Source organism: Aptenodytes forsteri, unplaced genomic scaffold (genome assembly GCF_000699145.1).
Source record: "Aptenodytes forsteri isolate BGI_AS27 unplaced genomic scaffold, ASM69914v1 Scaffold273, whole genome shotgun sequence".
Taxonomy (NCBI): domain Eukaryota; kingdom Metazoa; phylum Chordata; class Aves; order Sphenisciformes; family Spheniscidae; genus Aptenodytes; species Aptenodytes forsteri.
In genome coordinates, this window is record NW_008795041.1 from 3,487,107 (window position 1) to 3,504,684 (window position 17,578).

The 17,578-nt window shown below is 37.7% G+C and overlaps 1 protein-coding gene across 1 annotated transcript in view; it reads left to right on the plus strand.

The window, feature by feature from the left end:
• Positions 1–1,649: 1,649 nt before the first annotated feature.
• Positions 1,650–17,578, plus strand: part of MBTPS2 (membrane bound transcription factor peptidase, site 2) — a 31,980-nt gene continuing 16,051 nt past the window's right edge. Inside the window, exons 1-7 of the mRNA XM_009276937.2 lie at positions 1,650–1,658; positions 2,676–2,824; positions 4,561–4,699; positions 8,679–8,782; positions 11,230–11,357; positions 15,195–15,313; positions 16,267–16,447. Of these exons, the coding sequence (XP_009275212.1) occupies positions 1,650–1,658; positions 2,676–2,824; positions 4,561–4,699; positions 8,679–8,782; positions 11,230–11,357; positions 15,195–15,313; positions 16,267–16,447 (829 nt within the window). The remainder of the gene's footprint in view (positions 1,659–2,675; positions 2,825–4,560; positions 4,700–8,678; positions 8,783–11,229; positions 11,358–15,194; positions 15,314–16,266; positions 16,448–17,578) is intronic.

Sequence of the window (17,578 nt, forward strand, 5' to 3'; positions counted from 1 at the left end):
AAAATATGCCGAATCAAGCTGGGACTTGGAATTTTAAGTCCCTCTTGTTGCTCTTCATTGAACCACTGGCACGAAAGTTTCCGTTGAAGCTTGGATCCTACAAAAGGGAATCACTCAGGCAGACCCCTAAATTCCTGCTCCCCAGCATCCTAAATCATCCCTTTTCATTCTGCCTGAAGGATCAGGAATGAGCAAAGGGTAGAAGGTTGTCCCTCCGTATGCTTGAGAAATAAAGGATGCATTAGACGCATTCGGTCAAGGCTAGCCTTCAGCTTTTCAGGTCAGGAAGCTGAAATGGTTCAGAGCTCTTGAACAGATTTTGTCAGCAAAGAAGAATGTTAAGGACTCCTGCTTGCTGGCAGATATTTATGGAGCTCCTGGAGTATTTAGCAGACGTTCACTATTTTGAAGGCTTGCGTAAATAAAAAAGGTATTGCTTTTATAGTAAAATTAATATAGCAAAGACCACTTAGTACTCAACTTAAATAAGCAGAGCCAAGGCCTGTGTGAAGGAAGTTTGAAACATAGGATACCAACATAGGGTGCACGTGGTAATGTGGTGATCCTGCTGGGCTCAGGACAGAAGAAGCAAAAGTTTGCACAGAGCTTTTTAATATATTTTGCAAAGGAAAATGAATTTTGGTACCTTTTATTTTTTTTTCCCTGTTTGGCAAATGTGTGGTCAGTAATCCCAAATTTCTCATGGAAGACTTCGTATCTATTTATGCCTTGCTAGTACAGTGGGGCTGTGATGTGGTTGGAATTAATTTGAAGGGATGAATTTGTGGCATTTCTAGGGGAAAAGTGGGGTTTGCATGTGATAAAAGGAACACATTTTTAAAGGGCCAAATCAATATATCCAATTAGCTTTATTATAATAATAAGTGGTTGGTTGGGGTTTTGTTGGACTCTGTGTGAATGAACAGGATGTGTTTACTTAAATCCCAAAAGACAGTTTCTCATGTCAGAGGTACTTAATGTCATATGTATTTTTGTTCTTAATTATCTGGTAGATTATGCGAGGAGGACTTTGTTTCTTTGGCTTATGTATTATTATTTGTAAAATTGTAATCATCTTTGTGATCTCTTCTGTTAAAATTAGCAAATGCTGGGTTAGCAAATGCTGATCTGGTTGTGGACACGAAATTTAGTGGGGTCACAGGGAGTAACTAGTGTCGATTGGGGAATACATTACGATGAAAATTTCTGTCGGTGCCCTCAGCTGACTGAACAAAAATGTGACTGAAATCAGTAGGGTGAAGAAGGAAATGACACAGGACTATATAGGCAGAAAGGATAAATGGTGTAATAGGTGATAAATGAATAATGACCTGAGTAAATGGGTCTTGCGTCCTAGGAAAATTGTTACTTGAAATACATTTTTACTGTTCAAATTTTAATTAATTCAACAAAATGAGAAAAGCTGTGAATATAGTTGTGCAAGATGAGATCCTCACTCCCCACCACCACCACGGCAGGACAGGAGGAATGCAAGGAACTTGTCAGGTTCTAAATTTGTTTAAAGAACCATGGACGACAGCCAGAAACTTGTGAAGTTCCTCTTGCGGGGGGAGAGGGGAGCCTGTTGTGAACTACGCATTCCCAATGTCTTCAGTAGGTGCTGCTGCTCATAGGGAAACTTGGGAACAATGCTCCAGGTCAGACAGCTCCGAAGGCTTGTCTGGATTATGTCAGAGACACTCCTGCCTTGGAAAGTGCTTGAAGTCAGAAGGCTTCAAGCTCTGGTGCGCTTTTCCTGAGCTATGAGTTCCTCTTTCACCTCCAAGGAAAGCGTTCCTTCGGTTGAGCTTCTGATACTAGCTTCTGTGAAGCAGGCCGAGTAAAGCCTATTGAGAAGACAAGTGCCATATAATATAAAGTAGCAACTGCAAAACTATGTCTATTGGTCTATAATATCAGATAATACTGCAGATAAGTATTAATCATATAGTTTATAGGTCACATTCCTCGTAAAGAGAAGTCTAGGAAGGCATTCTAGCAGTATTTTGAAATGCTGAGAAATTATAGTGAAATCGCTGTTGCAATACGGGTTGATAATTTTAAATTCCTTCTCGCTCTTTTTTAGTAGGATCAAATATTTCAGAGTCTCTTTAGGCATAGTCTCTGTGTTTGAAAAGTAGGCCTCATTTTTACCCTTACTAAAGGATATCCACAGTACTGATCCATATCTCACCAACGTTAGAAACAGTTTTTTCAGCTGAAGCCAAAAGAAGCGTTTTTGTTTATTGTAGTTTTAAAAATGTTTGCTAGAATATAGTTGCACATTGAAAAAACACCATAAACAGTTCAGTCTTTAGCCTTCTAACCAAACTGAAACTTAAAAACTACTGAAAGTGATTTAACACTAGGAAAGATGATATAAGATCTTGTTTGTCAAATAACACTGGATACCCAATCTCTTTTGCAATCCTAGAACTGTTGCGATTTACATCAAAACAGTGGCCTAACTTTTTCATATTACATGTCACACCGACCTGTATGTTAAAATATAAATAATATGCAGGACACCGGGTGGGGAGTGAGCAAGCGGCTGTGTGGTGCTCAGTTGCCGACTGAGGTTAAACCACGACAACAGATCACATTTACTGCTTGGTCACATAATGCAAAATCTTCCTAGAAGTTTTTGGTTAAACTAATTTTCCATTGTTTCGCAGTCATCCAACTCTCTGAAGGCATCTTATGAAGACTGGCTGCTGACGTACGGCTTGAGCGTCTCTCCTTTTCACATGCGATGGCAAACAGCTCTCTTCAACCGCCAGTTCTACAACTGGGGGAGATGGAGACCCAGATTTCTGTACTTATGGTATAAATTCAGGATTTTTTTTCTTCTGTCAAATACAGAGTCAACAACTTAACCACATCTGTGCCTTTCAGCCTCAAAAGTGTAATGGATTGACATGGTTATTTCACTAGGCTGATGATAAAACCAAACTAGCGTGGTTGCCATAGTTGTACTGTGCCAGTGTAAGTCTTTCTCCTCTGCTAAAAAATACGTAGCTGTAATACAGGTTGCATATTGAGATGCTATAAAACTAGAAATCTGTAAACTATTTTTACCTATGATTTGAACTATACATAGTTCTTAAGAGTACAGCTATTACATGCAATACTGCATACAGAAGCAGGTCTGAAAGCAGCTTCTCATATCCTAGATCTGTCCATCACTGTACACCGAGCTCTCCCCTGATCACTAGAGTTTAAAAAGTATTCAGAGTCAGTTGTGTCCCTGTTGTCAATCATTGCCCAGATGTTCAGCAACTATACCCGCTCAGAAGCACATTGCTCACCTTCTGTCTTTTATCTGCTGGCATCTTTCCCTGCTAAGATTGCATGGACTGCTGGGAATGCTGCGAAATAAGCAGGGTGGTTAGTATGGGTGCTCCTGGACTCGTTTAGAAAATTATTGCTCAGTTTCCTTCCTAGCATTACTTTATATCTGCTCTGAAAATATAAAATGAGTAAGGTTTGAATTTCTTTTCATTTCCTGTATTGCTACCCTCAGTGAGATAGTAATGAAAGAGAGGTCTGCTTCATATTGGTTTCTCTCGTATGTAATGATTTTACTATTTCAGTTTGAAATAGTTCTATATCAATCACAATTTTTTAATGTGTATAGTTTATTACAGTATAATGTTTCCACCAGTCTCTTTAATTAACATTACAAGTACATGTTGCTTGAAATAAATTTGCTAATTCCCAGTGAGCTTTGCTAAGGATGGTAAGATACAAATTATGCTATTGTGAGAGGAAGAAGGACTGGTAGTGAATTGAAGTGTTTTAGCTAGAAAATAAACTTTATCACATCCTTCAGCTATTGGACAGTGTAAAATAATAATAATAATGCTGAATAAAAATTCACCACTAGGTGGACTGACGTAAATTGAAATTCTTTTCAACATTGATGTTAATGAAAAAAAAAGTGGTGAGAAGAACAATGTGTTTTAAGTGATTGATTTTAATCTGGTCTTGCAGTTGTACCATTTAGTTCTTCTTTAAAAAAGGTTGAGTCTCATTTATTGTTCTTTAGCACTTTTTATTGTTTGTGGGGAAGATGCAAAGTTTATTGAAAAAGCTTATATAAATAAACATGTATGCTACCCTATCATTTGATCCAGGCCTCTAAATATGTCATGGTGTGATGCAACATGGTTAATTATATATTGTTAGTTATGTTTTTATATTCATAGCTAATAGCAAGTTACATGTATTGGGTAACTGAATAAAATTTAGAATGTGGAAGAACAACATAAAAATATTTGAAAATTAATCAGGATGTGGTTTGGATGGAAAACATTAATTAAACAAGGAAAATATTGTATGTTATTAATCAATGTTATTACAATATGTTATGATTGTTATTAGTGTCCTTTAACTAATATTTCTGTATTGGATTGTTGATACACAAATGGTGGTAGCATCAGATAAGTTTTGCCCTATGAGTTTGGTGTGATAAATTGTGCTCAAGCAGTTACATACGTGGAGAATATACCCTATCTTCTTGCGGCTATGCATTGCTAAACTATTTGCTTCTCTTTGTAGGTTCAGCATAGGAATGGTGTTTGGTATAGTTGCCATGTTTGGCTCTGTTATTCTTCTCGGAAAGACGCTGATGCAAACACTGACACAGATGCTCACCGAGGCACCAAAAGCCCAGAATGATCGTATGCTGCAAGTTGTGGTAAGTGTTCTCTCCTCAGGTCTTTATTTGAGAGTTGTGAACTGACCTTAACCAGCTTCTTAATGGGGTATGTGATGCTTAAATCCTCCCATGCAAGAATAACCTAACTCCTGATACTCATCTGCATAAAAATTTGCTGGTTTGTTATCAGCCTTAAAAATGGGCAGTGGAGGTAATGAAAGAGGGGAAGACAAATGAAAGCAAACATGTGGAAGAGTTTATATTAAAAATTCTCAGGAGTGAGAATTGGCTAGCAATTTTGAAAAGCCCTAAATTATCATAGTACCAAGAATATAAAACAGAGCTAAGAATTTGCCTCCTCTGATCTGTGCAATGTAGAGGCACTGGTGGCCTTAAAGTTTTCAGGGCACATCCATAATCCACAAGAAGAGAGGAGTTCTGTTTCATTTATTACAATACAAAACATGAGTGGAAAAGGAAAGAAGTGTAAAGAGCTTTGGGTGATAGTGGAAGCAAAGATTCATTATTGAGGAGATGGCATATTTTTTGATTGTTCAAGGACTTATGCCCTAATTTACAGTGTGAAATTGAAAGTGCTGTTTCTGGCAGTATCTAGTCAAAGGCCTAATAACAATATATTTAATTGTTTTATGGATTTCTGATGCTAGACAATATATTGTATGGTTTTTGAAAGGAATGTATTTCACAGAATGGGAGAGATTGCAAATACTGTCTTTTTTTTATCTCTACGCAAGGCAGTAATGGAAGAACTGACATTGCCCTTACAACAGTTTTAACTTGGAAGGACTCCTAACTACCCTTATTTCCCCAAGAGTGCTATGTGGCCAGAATGTACGATGCTCATTTTCCAGAAATGCGGAAAGTCCTATGAGATTGCTCTGCCTTCTGCTGCGTGGCTTAGAGCAGGGGTGCCCAACCATTTTACTGTATTTAAGTACTCAGCTAGTCTAGCGAACAGAAGTTGGGAATTTCGTGCTGCCACGATGGGCCTTCCCGTAAGTGCTAAACTGACTGCGTGCAGTTAGACTTAAAAAATTGCATGAGCGCAGGAAGCCTGATCATTATATATATATATAGCATGTGCTATAAACTCAGTGCCTTTGGGTTGGTTTGGGTCTGTTTCACACATGCAGGGTGAATATAGCAAAGGCAGTGTGTGTTGGCAAAAGCAGGCAACGAGACCTGGGAGAGAACTGCTGGTACTGCCACTGCAGTCACCCGGTCCACAGCCTGCTCCTGAATTATCTCCAGAAGCAGACAGGAGTGGGCAGTCTGTGCATCCAGTAGAGCACAGGTTGAACATGAGACAGAAAATTTTTAATTTACATGCCAACAGGGTCTATCCTAAGCATGTACGTCTGTTACATTCTGGAGTAAGAAAAGCCTCCCTTACATCTTCATTTTCTGAGATCATGTTATGGATCTATCCACTTTTGTGACACTAGAGTTAAAGTGGTCATTGCTCTTTTGAGAAAATAACATAGAGGCAACCAAAGTAAAGATGAGCCTTTGGAATTAATCTGGTGTGAATTGGACCTATGAAAGCAGAAATCTAGGGTAATGTTCACCATTTCAATGTGGAATTGATTCCTCAGTGACTGCCTACTGACAATACGTTCAAACCAGGGACAGACTGGCATTGAAAAAGATGTAGTGTATAGGGATAATCTAATGTCACGTATGGGGATAAGGTTACTTCTCCTAAGTTGACTTGTAGTTCTCTTTCTTTCCTACCTCATTCCTTCATTTCTGAATGGTCACAGTTGTATAATTCTGCCTTTAAAGAGTTTCAGTATTATTTTTGAGGGGAATGTGCTAGCATAAGTTGACACAAAAAAGTGACCCATGTGTGGCTGCAAAGAGGTGAAGAACAAGTCAGGAGGACCTTCTCCTCATTTAAATTAGTTATCTGTGTTTGACTGCCAGGTGGAGAGCGAGTTAATTTTTAAAGAAAAACAACTTTTTTTTTTTAACTCAACTTCAGCCTGTGGTATAGATCTGTTTAGCCTTCAGCCTTTGCCGATGGAAAGGAGGAGATACAGTTCTGCTTATGTTTTATTGATTGAGATTTTTGTACCCTTCCTCTTTTGTTCAGTCAGGTACTTTATTTAAAATAGCTGTCTGTAGGTAATTGGGCTGTTTTTCTTTAGCTGCCCCCTCTTGTGTTGGTTGCCTGTTGACAAAACTGGGAAAGAGGCAGATCAGTTACTAGCAAAGGATCTTCTTTTACTAAAGGCATTTCCAGAAGACCATAAAATATAAGATGACAATGCTTATTAACAAAATACTGCTATTGATTTCAGAACGCTTCATGAGAGTTAACTTCCCTTTTAGGTGAATCTTAAACTAGTTTCTTTGACATGAAGTCTGAAAGCATCCGGTGCTGTGTTCTAACAGGCTATAGTTATGGTGGTATTAAGACGGCAGCTCTTGCTATTGCTGTCTGTCCTCCCATGTGCCTGGAGTAGAGGGCCACTGGCAACGCCAGTTAACTGATGCATTAGTGCCACCAGCTGAAGCTGTCATACAAGCAATGGATGCTTAACGAATGAAGAGCAGCTGTCTTCATACAGTGAGGTACGATAGTCGTGCCAGTTAAGATAAGTATCTTGGTCATGATCACAATCCGGACAGAATTTGTAAAATGATTTGGTTTAACATCAATGAAAACAGTCTTTTGAAGGATTTCTTTTAGCTAGATTGTCTCACCAACCTATTGTAGAGTTCTGCTGCACGGGTAGGTGAATGCATATAATTGAGGAGTATGCAGGACTGAATGAAGGTAGGATCAAATGGGATCTGTTCAGTTGGATCTGCAGCCTTTTGTGTCCCACAAGGGTAGTTTTTAGAGAGTCCTATAGACAGGCCAGGAATTTTTGCCCATAGCATCTCTTTTCTGCCACTGGATTGCAATTCGAGTTGTGTTCACATCAGCTGTTAGTGACTGTACCAGAGTGCGCCCTGCCTCGAGCGGGGAGAGCTGTGGAGCAGAGAGGAGAACTGTCCCAGAGCAAGCAGCAGAAGTGGCCTTATCATCCCACGGCAGCATGGCCACTGAGCGGGGACGGGAACCGAGCAGGAGGAAAGTCCATCAGGAGGAAAGAGGGCATGGTTCCTCATTCTCTGACTCGTGACTGCTTTGAAGCCCATCTACCAGGAGTTGGTGTCTCATGACTAGTGCAATGAAGGACCTGGGGAGTGGTGGGAATCCACAGCAGCAGGAGGAATGTGATGGGCCTGCATATTATGTCTTACATAAATTAAAATAGTATACTCATTTCAAGGGCTTTTTTTTAAAAGGTTAAATTGCCATAGGTAGACTGCCAAAACTTGAGCAATAGACAAAAGTTACCCTTTTTTTGACCTTTTAAATTTGGGATAGTCTTGTGATTTGGATGGGGGGAGAGAAGGGAGACTGACAGTTCCAGTTGTAGGCTCATTTTTTGAACTTTTAGGGCTGATAGTGTTTTAAGTGCCATACAATTTGTAAACTATCTCACAGTTGCCAAGCCTGTCTCAATTGAGTGGAAGTCTGTGTACATTTTTTTACTTTTAGGGGGGATATTTTTTTTAGTGCCAAAAAATTTTTTTTTTTTTTTTCTGGCTGCAGGAAATTGTAAACTAATGCTCACAGTTGCCAAGCCTGTCTCATTTGAGTGGAAGTCTGTGTACATTTTTATAAACTTCTTGAGCTTAATATAGAGTAGAACACGTTCAGTCAGGGCTGTGGGGAGTACATAGGGCAGGGAGAAGGCTTTTGCGCCTGGAGAGCTTTTTAACCTTCAACAAAAGAATATATATTGAATATATTTTAAAATACATTGAATAAATTGGGAGAAGAGGTACAAACTGATAGTGCTGTGTGAGAACGGCCCCTGTTCTGTTGCGGGTCTGAAGAAGCTGAGTGAGAGCAGCAAGTTTAGGGGCAGAATGATTTGTCTTTGTACCTCTTGGTTTCCTCGTGTGTTTTATTTTGTTGTCATGCCCACATCAACAGGTGCCTGGTGTAAATTTGCCTGTCAGCCAGCTGACCTATTTCTTCTCTGCAATCCTTATCAGTGGTGTGATACATGAAGTCGGCCATGGGGTGGCAGCTATTCGGTAATACAAATTACTTTTCTCTTACTATGTGCCAACAAAGCCTAATATTCCAGAGCATTTACTTACAGGTGAATGTTATTAGCACTTCTTCAGTTTATCTACAGAGTCTGTTTATTCTGTATTTCATAGCTTCCTTAGATTTTAAGATTGGAAGGGTGTACAGTTAAGGATAGAGCTTTAATATAGTGTCTATTCTACAGATCATGAGAAAGGACTTCTGCTTTGCAAATATACCATGCTGCATCAGGTTTAAAATAATACTTCTTTTAAGTGTTCCTGTTTTTCCTACAGCAATTGCATTTCTGCAGCTGTGGCACTTGAAGAGGACTCGTGCACTATTGCACAATGCTACTTTAAAATAATTTTAAATTGATTTGTTTAAACATAGCTTGTGAAGTAGTATACGAACAGGCTCAAGCAGTAACTCAGTCAAATGTGATTTGCCCCTATTAATCTCAGTGATGTGTTAATTTTGATCGAAGATGATATTTTTAACGTCACTTAACTGAGATGACTACTTCACAAAAAAGTTATTTGACATGGTTAGTCATTACTTTTAAAAGACACTCTAGCATAAGAGAGTTAAGTGATGGCTACTGGGACTGATATTCGGGTATCCTCCGCATCTCTCCTGGACATCATCAGTATCTGTCCCATGAGCATGAAGCCCTAAGTTGTCTCTCTGATTTTCTTGAGTGTAGGGAGTCATGACTGCATCTTAACCCATTACTACCTTTTTTATAGCCCCAAAAGTTCTCAATTAAAGGCGTGGTTTGGGACCCTCTGTGTTTCATATGCTCTGTTTGTCTTTCAGCTTTTTTCCCCTAATATTCACGTGGATTTTTCTGTGGAGGATGAAGCTCTTGCTCTTGCTCATCCCACCACAGGAAGAAGCAACAAAATTTCCTTTCTTTTACAGTGCCTTCACATGCTGCTGGCTAACTGCAGAGAAGCCAGGAGTAACTATAGAGCTTTTTTTAACTAGAATGAATAATTCTTATACCTTAGTGGTGTGATAACTTCATTCAAGATCTGGAGCAAAGGCTCTGAATATTCAAGTTTGGGTTATGTTTTTGTCAAAAAATTGATTTCCAGCTATTTCCAGGGGAAGAATTAGTTTCTCCAATGTACATTGCTGTTTCTGCTGCTGTTTTCTGCTTGACTTTTCTTTTTTTTTCCTCCTCCTAGCACAGGTTGGGTCTATAGTGCTGTTAGGGTCAATTTTCAGGATTTAGGCTTTACTAAATACCTGTGCTGTGGGCAAATTTTATTATTCTGGCAAATCACTTTGACTGCCTGAAATCTAATACACTTTTGCCAACCTCAGTTCAAGATAGTATTGGCTGTGAACTACAAGACCTTAAAATATTAGAGCCTTAGCTTAGTCAAGGCTTGTGCCAAAAAAGCCTTTTTCTTTTTCCCTCTGTACTTCCTACCCAAGCCATGAAATCACGTGTAGGCATTAGACTACCTATTACTAATTAGTGGCATGGGTAGGTCTGATGAGTTAACTCCAGGGAATTAATGTATTACTTCATTCTGATTAATTTTGTATAATTCTTTGTCTTCTTTTATTGTGTGTGCACAATAAATGAATGTAAATAAATAAAATGCTATGCCCAGTGTACTGTCTCAGTGAAGATATGGGATTAGCTGATCCGTGCCTGGTTTTTCTTGGAACGTGGTTGTCTTGGAATAATAATTGGAATGTAGTTGTCTTGGAACATGATTGTCATGCCTCTATTAGTCCCTTAGGAAATTTCCAGCTTCATAAAACTTTTACGTAGTTATTCCAAAAAGTGCCATTTAAAAGCAATTGTAAAACCTCTGAAATATATATATATATAATCTGTGTGACAGTGTCAGCTACTAATATGTTTGAATAGCATTTGTCCTTTTAACCTCTTGACTTTTCATTTTTTCAGATGACATTTCCCTCATTTTTGTTAGTTTACAATTTACTCTAAATTTCATTTAGGAGAGACAGAGAAATGATGAATTCCAGAAAACTGTGGTTTTTTAAAAGAAAGGCAATTGCTTCTTCCAGATAATTTTTCATAGATTTGAAACTGCATCCTACAGGCTGCCATTTTTTTACTTAAAAGAAAAAATCCCCCAAATGTTAAAATATATGTTAACTTGAAAGTAGGTGGTTTTTTTAAAAAGTATTTTATGTCTTACTGCAACCAGGAGACATAAAAAAAGTTGAACTTACCCTTTATTTTTTACCAGGCTCACAAATGTGTGCTGCTTAAAAGTGACAACTGCTGCAGAAAACATCTTTTAGTTTAATTATCTTTCAATTATTTGTATTATGAAAAATAAGTTAGTTTTATAGTTACAATTTTAGTTATTCTCATTGTCAAAAATATGTGTGCTATGTAGAATGTCTCAGTTTTTCATTTGTTTGTTTGCAGTAACACCATTTTTCTTTTCTTCTTTTTAAGAGAACAAGTACGATTTAATGGATTTGGGATTTTTATCTTCATTGTCTATCCTGGAGCATTTGTTGACCTCTTCACAACCCACTTGCAACTGATATCTCCAGTCCAGCAATTAAGGATATTTTGTGCAGGTAATAGTTTGTGCTTTTTTATTAAACCTTTGCTTAGCACAGTTACTTACTCTACAGGCATCATTTGTGAATCCTTGGTGGAGGATTGAAGGTTTAAAATGAAGAAGTACAAAAGTTTCTCTTTACCTAAAGGTGATCCTTCTGTTCTGAACCTAAATTGTGATTTCAGAAAATCATTTGATCATTACTGTCCATGTTGTGCTGTTTTCTGGAGGAGACACGTCAGTTTCTAGGCACTTAAATGAGTACCAATTTCCTGTCACGAAAAATGTTACTATATCCAGATCTGAATTGAATAGTTGTGCATAAGAAATTCCAGTTGTGTGGTTGGGGAAAAAATGTGGTTTCTGACCTTCCTCTCATTAGAAAAAGCTCTTGCACCAGCTCAGGTGCTGAAGTTCCTTTTTTTTTTTTTTTTTTTTTTTTTTTTTTTTTTGCATATTGTATGGCCTAAGTAGCAAAACCTTGGTGCACACAAGCTGGAGAATAATCAGCCAGAAGGCTGGTGGTATGAGAACATGACTTGCTGTCACAGGTGAACACCCTTGAGCAACTCACTACCATTTTTTGCAATAGGAGCAATCTATTATGTGATTTTTCAATAGTATCATGAGTGATTTTCAGTGACATGTGAGTTATGTTATGACACAGGTCACTGTGTTTTGATGTTGCCATCAGAAGGAAATAAAGGCTAAAACACAAACATCCAAAGAGAATCACAGCTTATGGCTCCAAATAACCTCCAAATGGGTTTGATTTGATGTTTTTTGAAGTCTCTGGCTACTGGGAAGTAGAGCCCTGTTGCTGTGGAAAGTTAGACTGAGACTGTGTTATGCTACCTGAACCACTTGTATTATTGATTTCTAGAGACAACGGTGGTTCCCAAACTACTGAAATAAAGACAGAAAAGTTAGCATCTTGGTTTAGTTCTTGATACTGATGGCTTTCTATTGCAGGGAACAGTAGGATAGCAGCCAGCCTGTTGTAATGTTTAGATACTAACAGTGTTTCTTGAATATTGTAATTAAAACATTATATAGAGGGTTTTAGGCTGGGCATACAGAAGCCTTTAGCAAAGCATATTTTCAAGCTTTCATAAATCAAGTAAATGATGGTAAAAGTTAGGTAAATAAATATATCTATATTCCAAATACCCTAATGAACCAAAATCATTCACTGCAATAGTAAATAACTTTTATGAAGCCCTGTTTCTCAAATTAGTCAATTTCCATTTCCAGCTACTGCGAACAGAACTGGAAGAGAAGACATACGGATTTTCAAAATGGGTTGCTTACATACATTCCTGAGAAATCATCTAGAAAAATAAGATTATAAGCTGTAATAGAAAATAATTGCTTGCATGTCTTTGATGACAAGCAAACACCTATAATAATTTTTCAGGTTTTATTGGGAAACCTGAAATAGGGGTACACAAGGTAGGAACAAGCATATTGCAAGACTGGTTAGCATCAATGGCTTGTTATCAGCTAGGTATAACAAATATATGCATTTTTTTACAGCTAATGATAGGTATGTTTCAGAACTAGGACGTCTGATAGTGATAAAATGTGATGTTCAGTAAACTTGACTCAGTTTTTCTTAATTGTCAGAGCAGTTGAATGAACCTATTCTCAGTGTTCTGAAGTTCTGAGTTTACAGAGACATGCTTTCAGATTTTTGTATAACAGCTAGGTAAAAGAGCTAAAGTAGAGAACAACACCGAATATTCCTTTTGTAGTCCACCTATACTCTGGAGATTAAAGACTATATTTGTTGTACAGCAGATGGCATCATAAGTTCAAGAATAGTGAATGAGCGTTCTTGTAAGACGTGTGGTGTTTTTAGCGTTAATTCCATGCCTAGTAGATGAAAAGTGCTTCTGTGCAGCACTTTCTTATAATTAGTTCAAATATTTGTATTATTTTTTGAGATCCTTTTTAATACGTTTTGTCTTGTCTTTAACAGAAAAAGGAGTTAAGGATTTTTAAAACATTATTTTAAGGTGTTTTAAGGGTTGTGTAAAGTGTCCTTTGTTAAGTACAAGGAATTAGGTATCCAAGGATGAGGCTGTTTGAGCAAGATGAAATTGATGGTATACTCAGCAGTGTGCCTTTACAGGTATTCTCATTTTTGGCCTGTTTATTTTTTTATGGATCACCTGGCATGAATTTGAAGCCTTTCTACTTTAGACTTTTCTGCTGTATTCCTCACAGCAAACTGTATAGATTATGGTATTAAGGCCCATGTTTTTCTAGCTGTTTGAAAGCATTCCTTGTCACCCTCTAGCAGTTCCATCACCTCTTTTTTATTATTTTAAGTTTTTTTTTCCAGTTTACTCTCTCTAGCAGCCACACTGTTACAAAGGAATTTTGTTTCTGTCTTAGACTTTTATCCTTTGTTAAGCTGTTAAGCTGAAAAAAAAAATATTTTTAAGATAAAAAGGTTAAAACAATAAAGTTAAAATATTTACTTAATACTTTTGTTTTTGTTGCACTTGTGTGTGTGTATGCATGCGTATATGTACCTGTGTGAGATAAAGAGAACTGAATGCTTAAACTTTTCATCTATCTGATCACCTTTCAATGAGGTATGATTAAAAAGTATAGAAAGAGAAATCACTTTAAGAAGCATCTACTAGTGGAAATGCCAACAAACCCTTAGTTAAAGTACTCCAAAAATGTCTCTCATTTCTGCAGCATTAGAAATGTAAAGAAGACCAGGTGACATGTAGAGATAGTCATGGGAAATAAGAGTCTGCCATGTTATGATTCCTGTGTTATATGCACTGCAAGAAAGGTTTAATATGTTTTTAAACATATTTACTTCAGTTCCTGCCCTGTAACTGCACTGTAAATAGAGAACTAAATCAAACCCCTCTTAACAAGATAAAGCACTGTAAGAAGAAAATCAGGAGTCTTCAACATTGAAAAGTTTTCCTGCATAGGTCATACAAAATGTTTGTCCAAGAACACAAATTAAATGAGAAAATTTGTATGGTACTGAATGTTGAAGGAAGCCAAGCGTGTCTTATAATAGCGATTCATTTCTTCCTGTGGTGAACAGCATACTATAAAGATTGCAGTTGCAAATATGTTGTCCAAAATAATGTGTCAGGAAATGCTGATTGCGTAACTTAGTTTCTTGATGTGGTTTTAGGTCCAGATTTTCTTGTAAAAGAAGCCTTTTTTCAAATAATTTTATAAACTTGTTTGGCTTGTATACATGTAATTATTTTCATTGATACAATGAAAAGTACTGAATTGCAATTAAATTTCAGACATCTTGCTGACTAGGACAAACAGTATTTATTCACATATAAGCCCATTTATTGAGATTCTTAAATTCAACAGTTTATTGTGGTAGAAGGTGACATGTAATACATTTCATTACACTAGTTTTTATATATTTATGATTGATGACAACTCTGTACATAGAAACTGTAATTTAATAATTGATTCAGAAGCCCTGTTTTTCTTCTGGATACGCTGCCCACTACATACTTAGAAAAGTAATGTTATGTGATGAAATACCGATATGGTAGAATGACACCTTAAAAATGGACTTACCACTTCCCTGTCTTTTCTGATAGAGTAATTCTCAGGGGTTCAGAGGCTTCTCTAAAACTCCCCTACAAAGTGACGTCATAGAAACTCAAGTTTGTAAAGTAATATACATATTCTTCTTTCATGCCTATGTTCACAAATTAACTTTTCATCCATTCTTACAGTAATTATTTCAGGAAAGTTAATTAGAAGGTAACTGTAGAATCTTGCATTTCAGAAACACCTTTTTGTGATTAGTGTTTATTTAGAAACATGATTTTTTCCTCCTTTGTAGGAGTGTGGCATAATTTTGTTCTTGGTGTTGCAAGTTTCATGGTTTTGTTTCTGCTGCCAGCCATTCTTTTCCCTTTCTATTACACGGGTGTTGGGGCACTTGTTACCGAGGTCGCAGAGGTAAGAAAAGATCTTTACTGTTTTCATATTATATGCTTTGTGACCTGAAATGTACCTGTGTCTCTTATTATCACAGTCAAATTTGGTCAGTGCAGCACACTGCAGAATGTAATACATTGCACTTTTTGTCTGCTTAAAGTTTCCTTCTCAGTCTCATGTTTTTTAGTATTAGTAAATGAAGGAACATGGCATGAATAATTATAGACTATTCAGCGTACTATAAAACTGTTTAGACATTTGAGATGAGTTTGCAGGCTTATGTCTGGGGATTTTTTTAACTTCTTTTCAACATTGGCACCAAGTAAATCTACTGGAAACTGCGTTATCACTCTAGTTATTGCTATCTGATTTTAATGTTAAACATTATTTTGAGCTGATTTCCTTGCTTGTTTGGTCAGCTGGAAGCAAAGTAGAGATAGACTGCTGAGTTTCTGGAAAGGACTAATTTTTTTCTGACTTAATCAAATACAGCACAGTTCAACAGCAGAGCTGAAAGGATTCAGTCTTTCTTGGATCTAAAAGTGAACTGATATAACTCAGGAGGAGAGTGACATTTATTATGCTTTATACCTTTGAAAGTATAGGTACACCCTGCTTTGTTGAAAGATTCAGGGTATTAATTTAAGCTTCTTGAACTTAAAATGGTAGGAGAAGCCACAACATATTAACTTGTATGAAAATAATTACTCAAATTTGAAGAGGTCCCCTGGAACACTTGGAGACTTGCCCTTTTCTTTTTCCTTACAAAAAAGAAATTATTCTTTGTACAGGATGTTGTTTTTGTAATGCTCTATCATAAGTTGAAATAATCAGTTCTAGTGGAGCCTGAGATTTTCTGTTTCTCTGGAAACAGCAACTTAACCTAAAGATTTCATGGCTACTCCGCAGAACTGTAAACAAATCCTTGTAGTTTTAACTATAATAACATGACTGACTTCACTGTTTCTTCTCAGGATTCTCCTGCCAATGGACCAAGAGGTCTTTTTGTGGGAGACCTTGTCACTAACCTACAAGACTGCCCAGTTTATAGTGTGGAAGACTGGAATTCCTGTCTGGGAGACATTTCGGAGAAGTCACAGGTTGGCTACTGTGTAAGTGCAGCCACCCTACAGCAATTAAGCTTTCCAGCCAGAGGTATGACTTTAGGTGCTCTCTTCATTATTTTGTATTGTATTTTTATCACGTCTTAAAGATTATTTTGGATTTAGGATTTGTTGGTGGCGACAAATTTCTCGTAAGTCGAGTCTGCTGTCTCGTCTTAAGCAGTGACCAATATGCCATTCATTTTTGTGAAATCTAGAAAGTGAGGAAGAGGTAGATAGAAGGTAGAAGAATTTCCCTGGTCTTCCAGTCATCCTATACAAATATCCTGTATGATCTGAATAATGAAATTTGCCTCTTTGGGATATTGCATAACTTGGTTATTAGCAGTAATACAATGATCTAGTCCATTTTTAGTTCAGTTATATGGATCAACTCACTGATCTTTTGCAGATGTAAATTCCACATGTTACCTTCCTGCTTTGATCAGCATGACATTACAAATTGTATGGCTTAACCCAATGATGTGCTTTATTATGGCCACTTCTTCTGATGTGTCCCACTGTTCAGGTTTTATGTTTCATTTGCTTCTTCAACCTCACAATGTCATTGCCCGTAAACTCAGTTTTGTCTGGATTGCACATATTGCTTCTAGAAGTCAGTCTGTTTCCTTCTGTTTCCATTTATACATTAGAGTGCTTGTTGCTGTAATGGCTTACCCCTGAGAAACAAAAAAATGTGAACTGAACTAAACTAGAACAATAAACAAAAATTAAGTAGAACAAAAAAGAACAGTCAAGTTAAATTGGCTGAATGTCTTGTGTCTGTCACCGAGGCGAGCAGCTCCAGAGTGCCCTAGCGCAGTACACAGGGGGGTTCCCGAACCGGGGGAACCTCAGGGGGAGCCGAGAGAGCCACCAGGAGCCCGCAGCTCCTGCAACAGTGGCTGACAAGACCTGGGCAGGGCCAGGAGCAACGGCGGCCAAGCCCCCCTCCACCTATAAAAGAAGCCATTAGGGAGTGTTAGCGACCAGGAGTGCTGCGAACAGGGTGGGCAAACAGGGTGTGGCCCATCAGCAAGGGTGTGGTGTGGCAGTTTACCCGCCAAAAGGGGAAAGGGATAAAACCAGGCTCCCTAGATAAGCCTGGGGGTGGCATGCCAATGTTTGAGGGATGGGTGTGCTAGCAAGGTCCTTCGGTCTGCCATCTCAGTGGAGGTAGGGG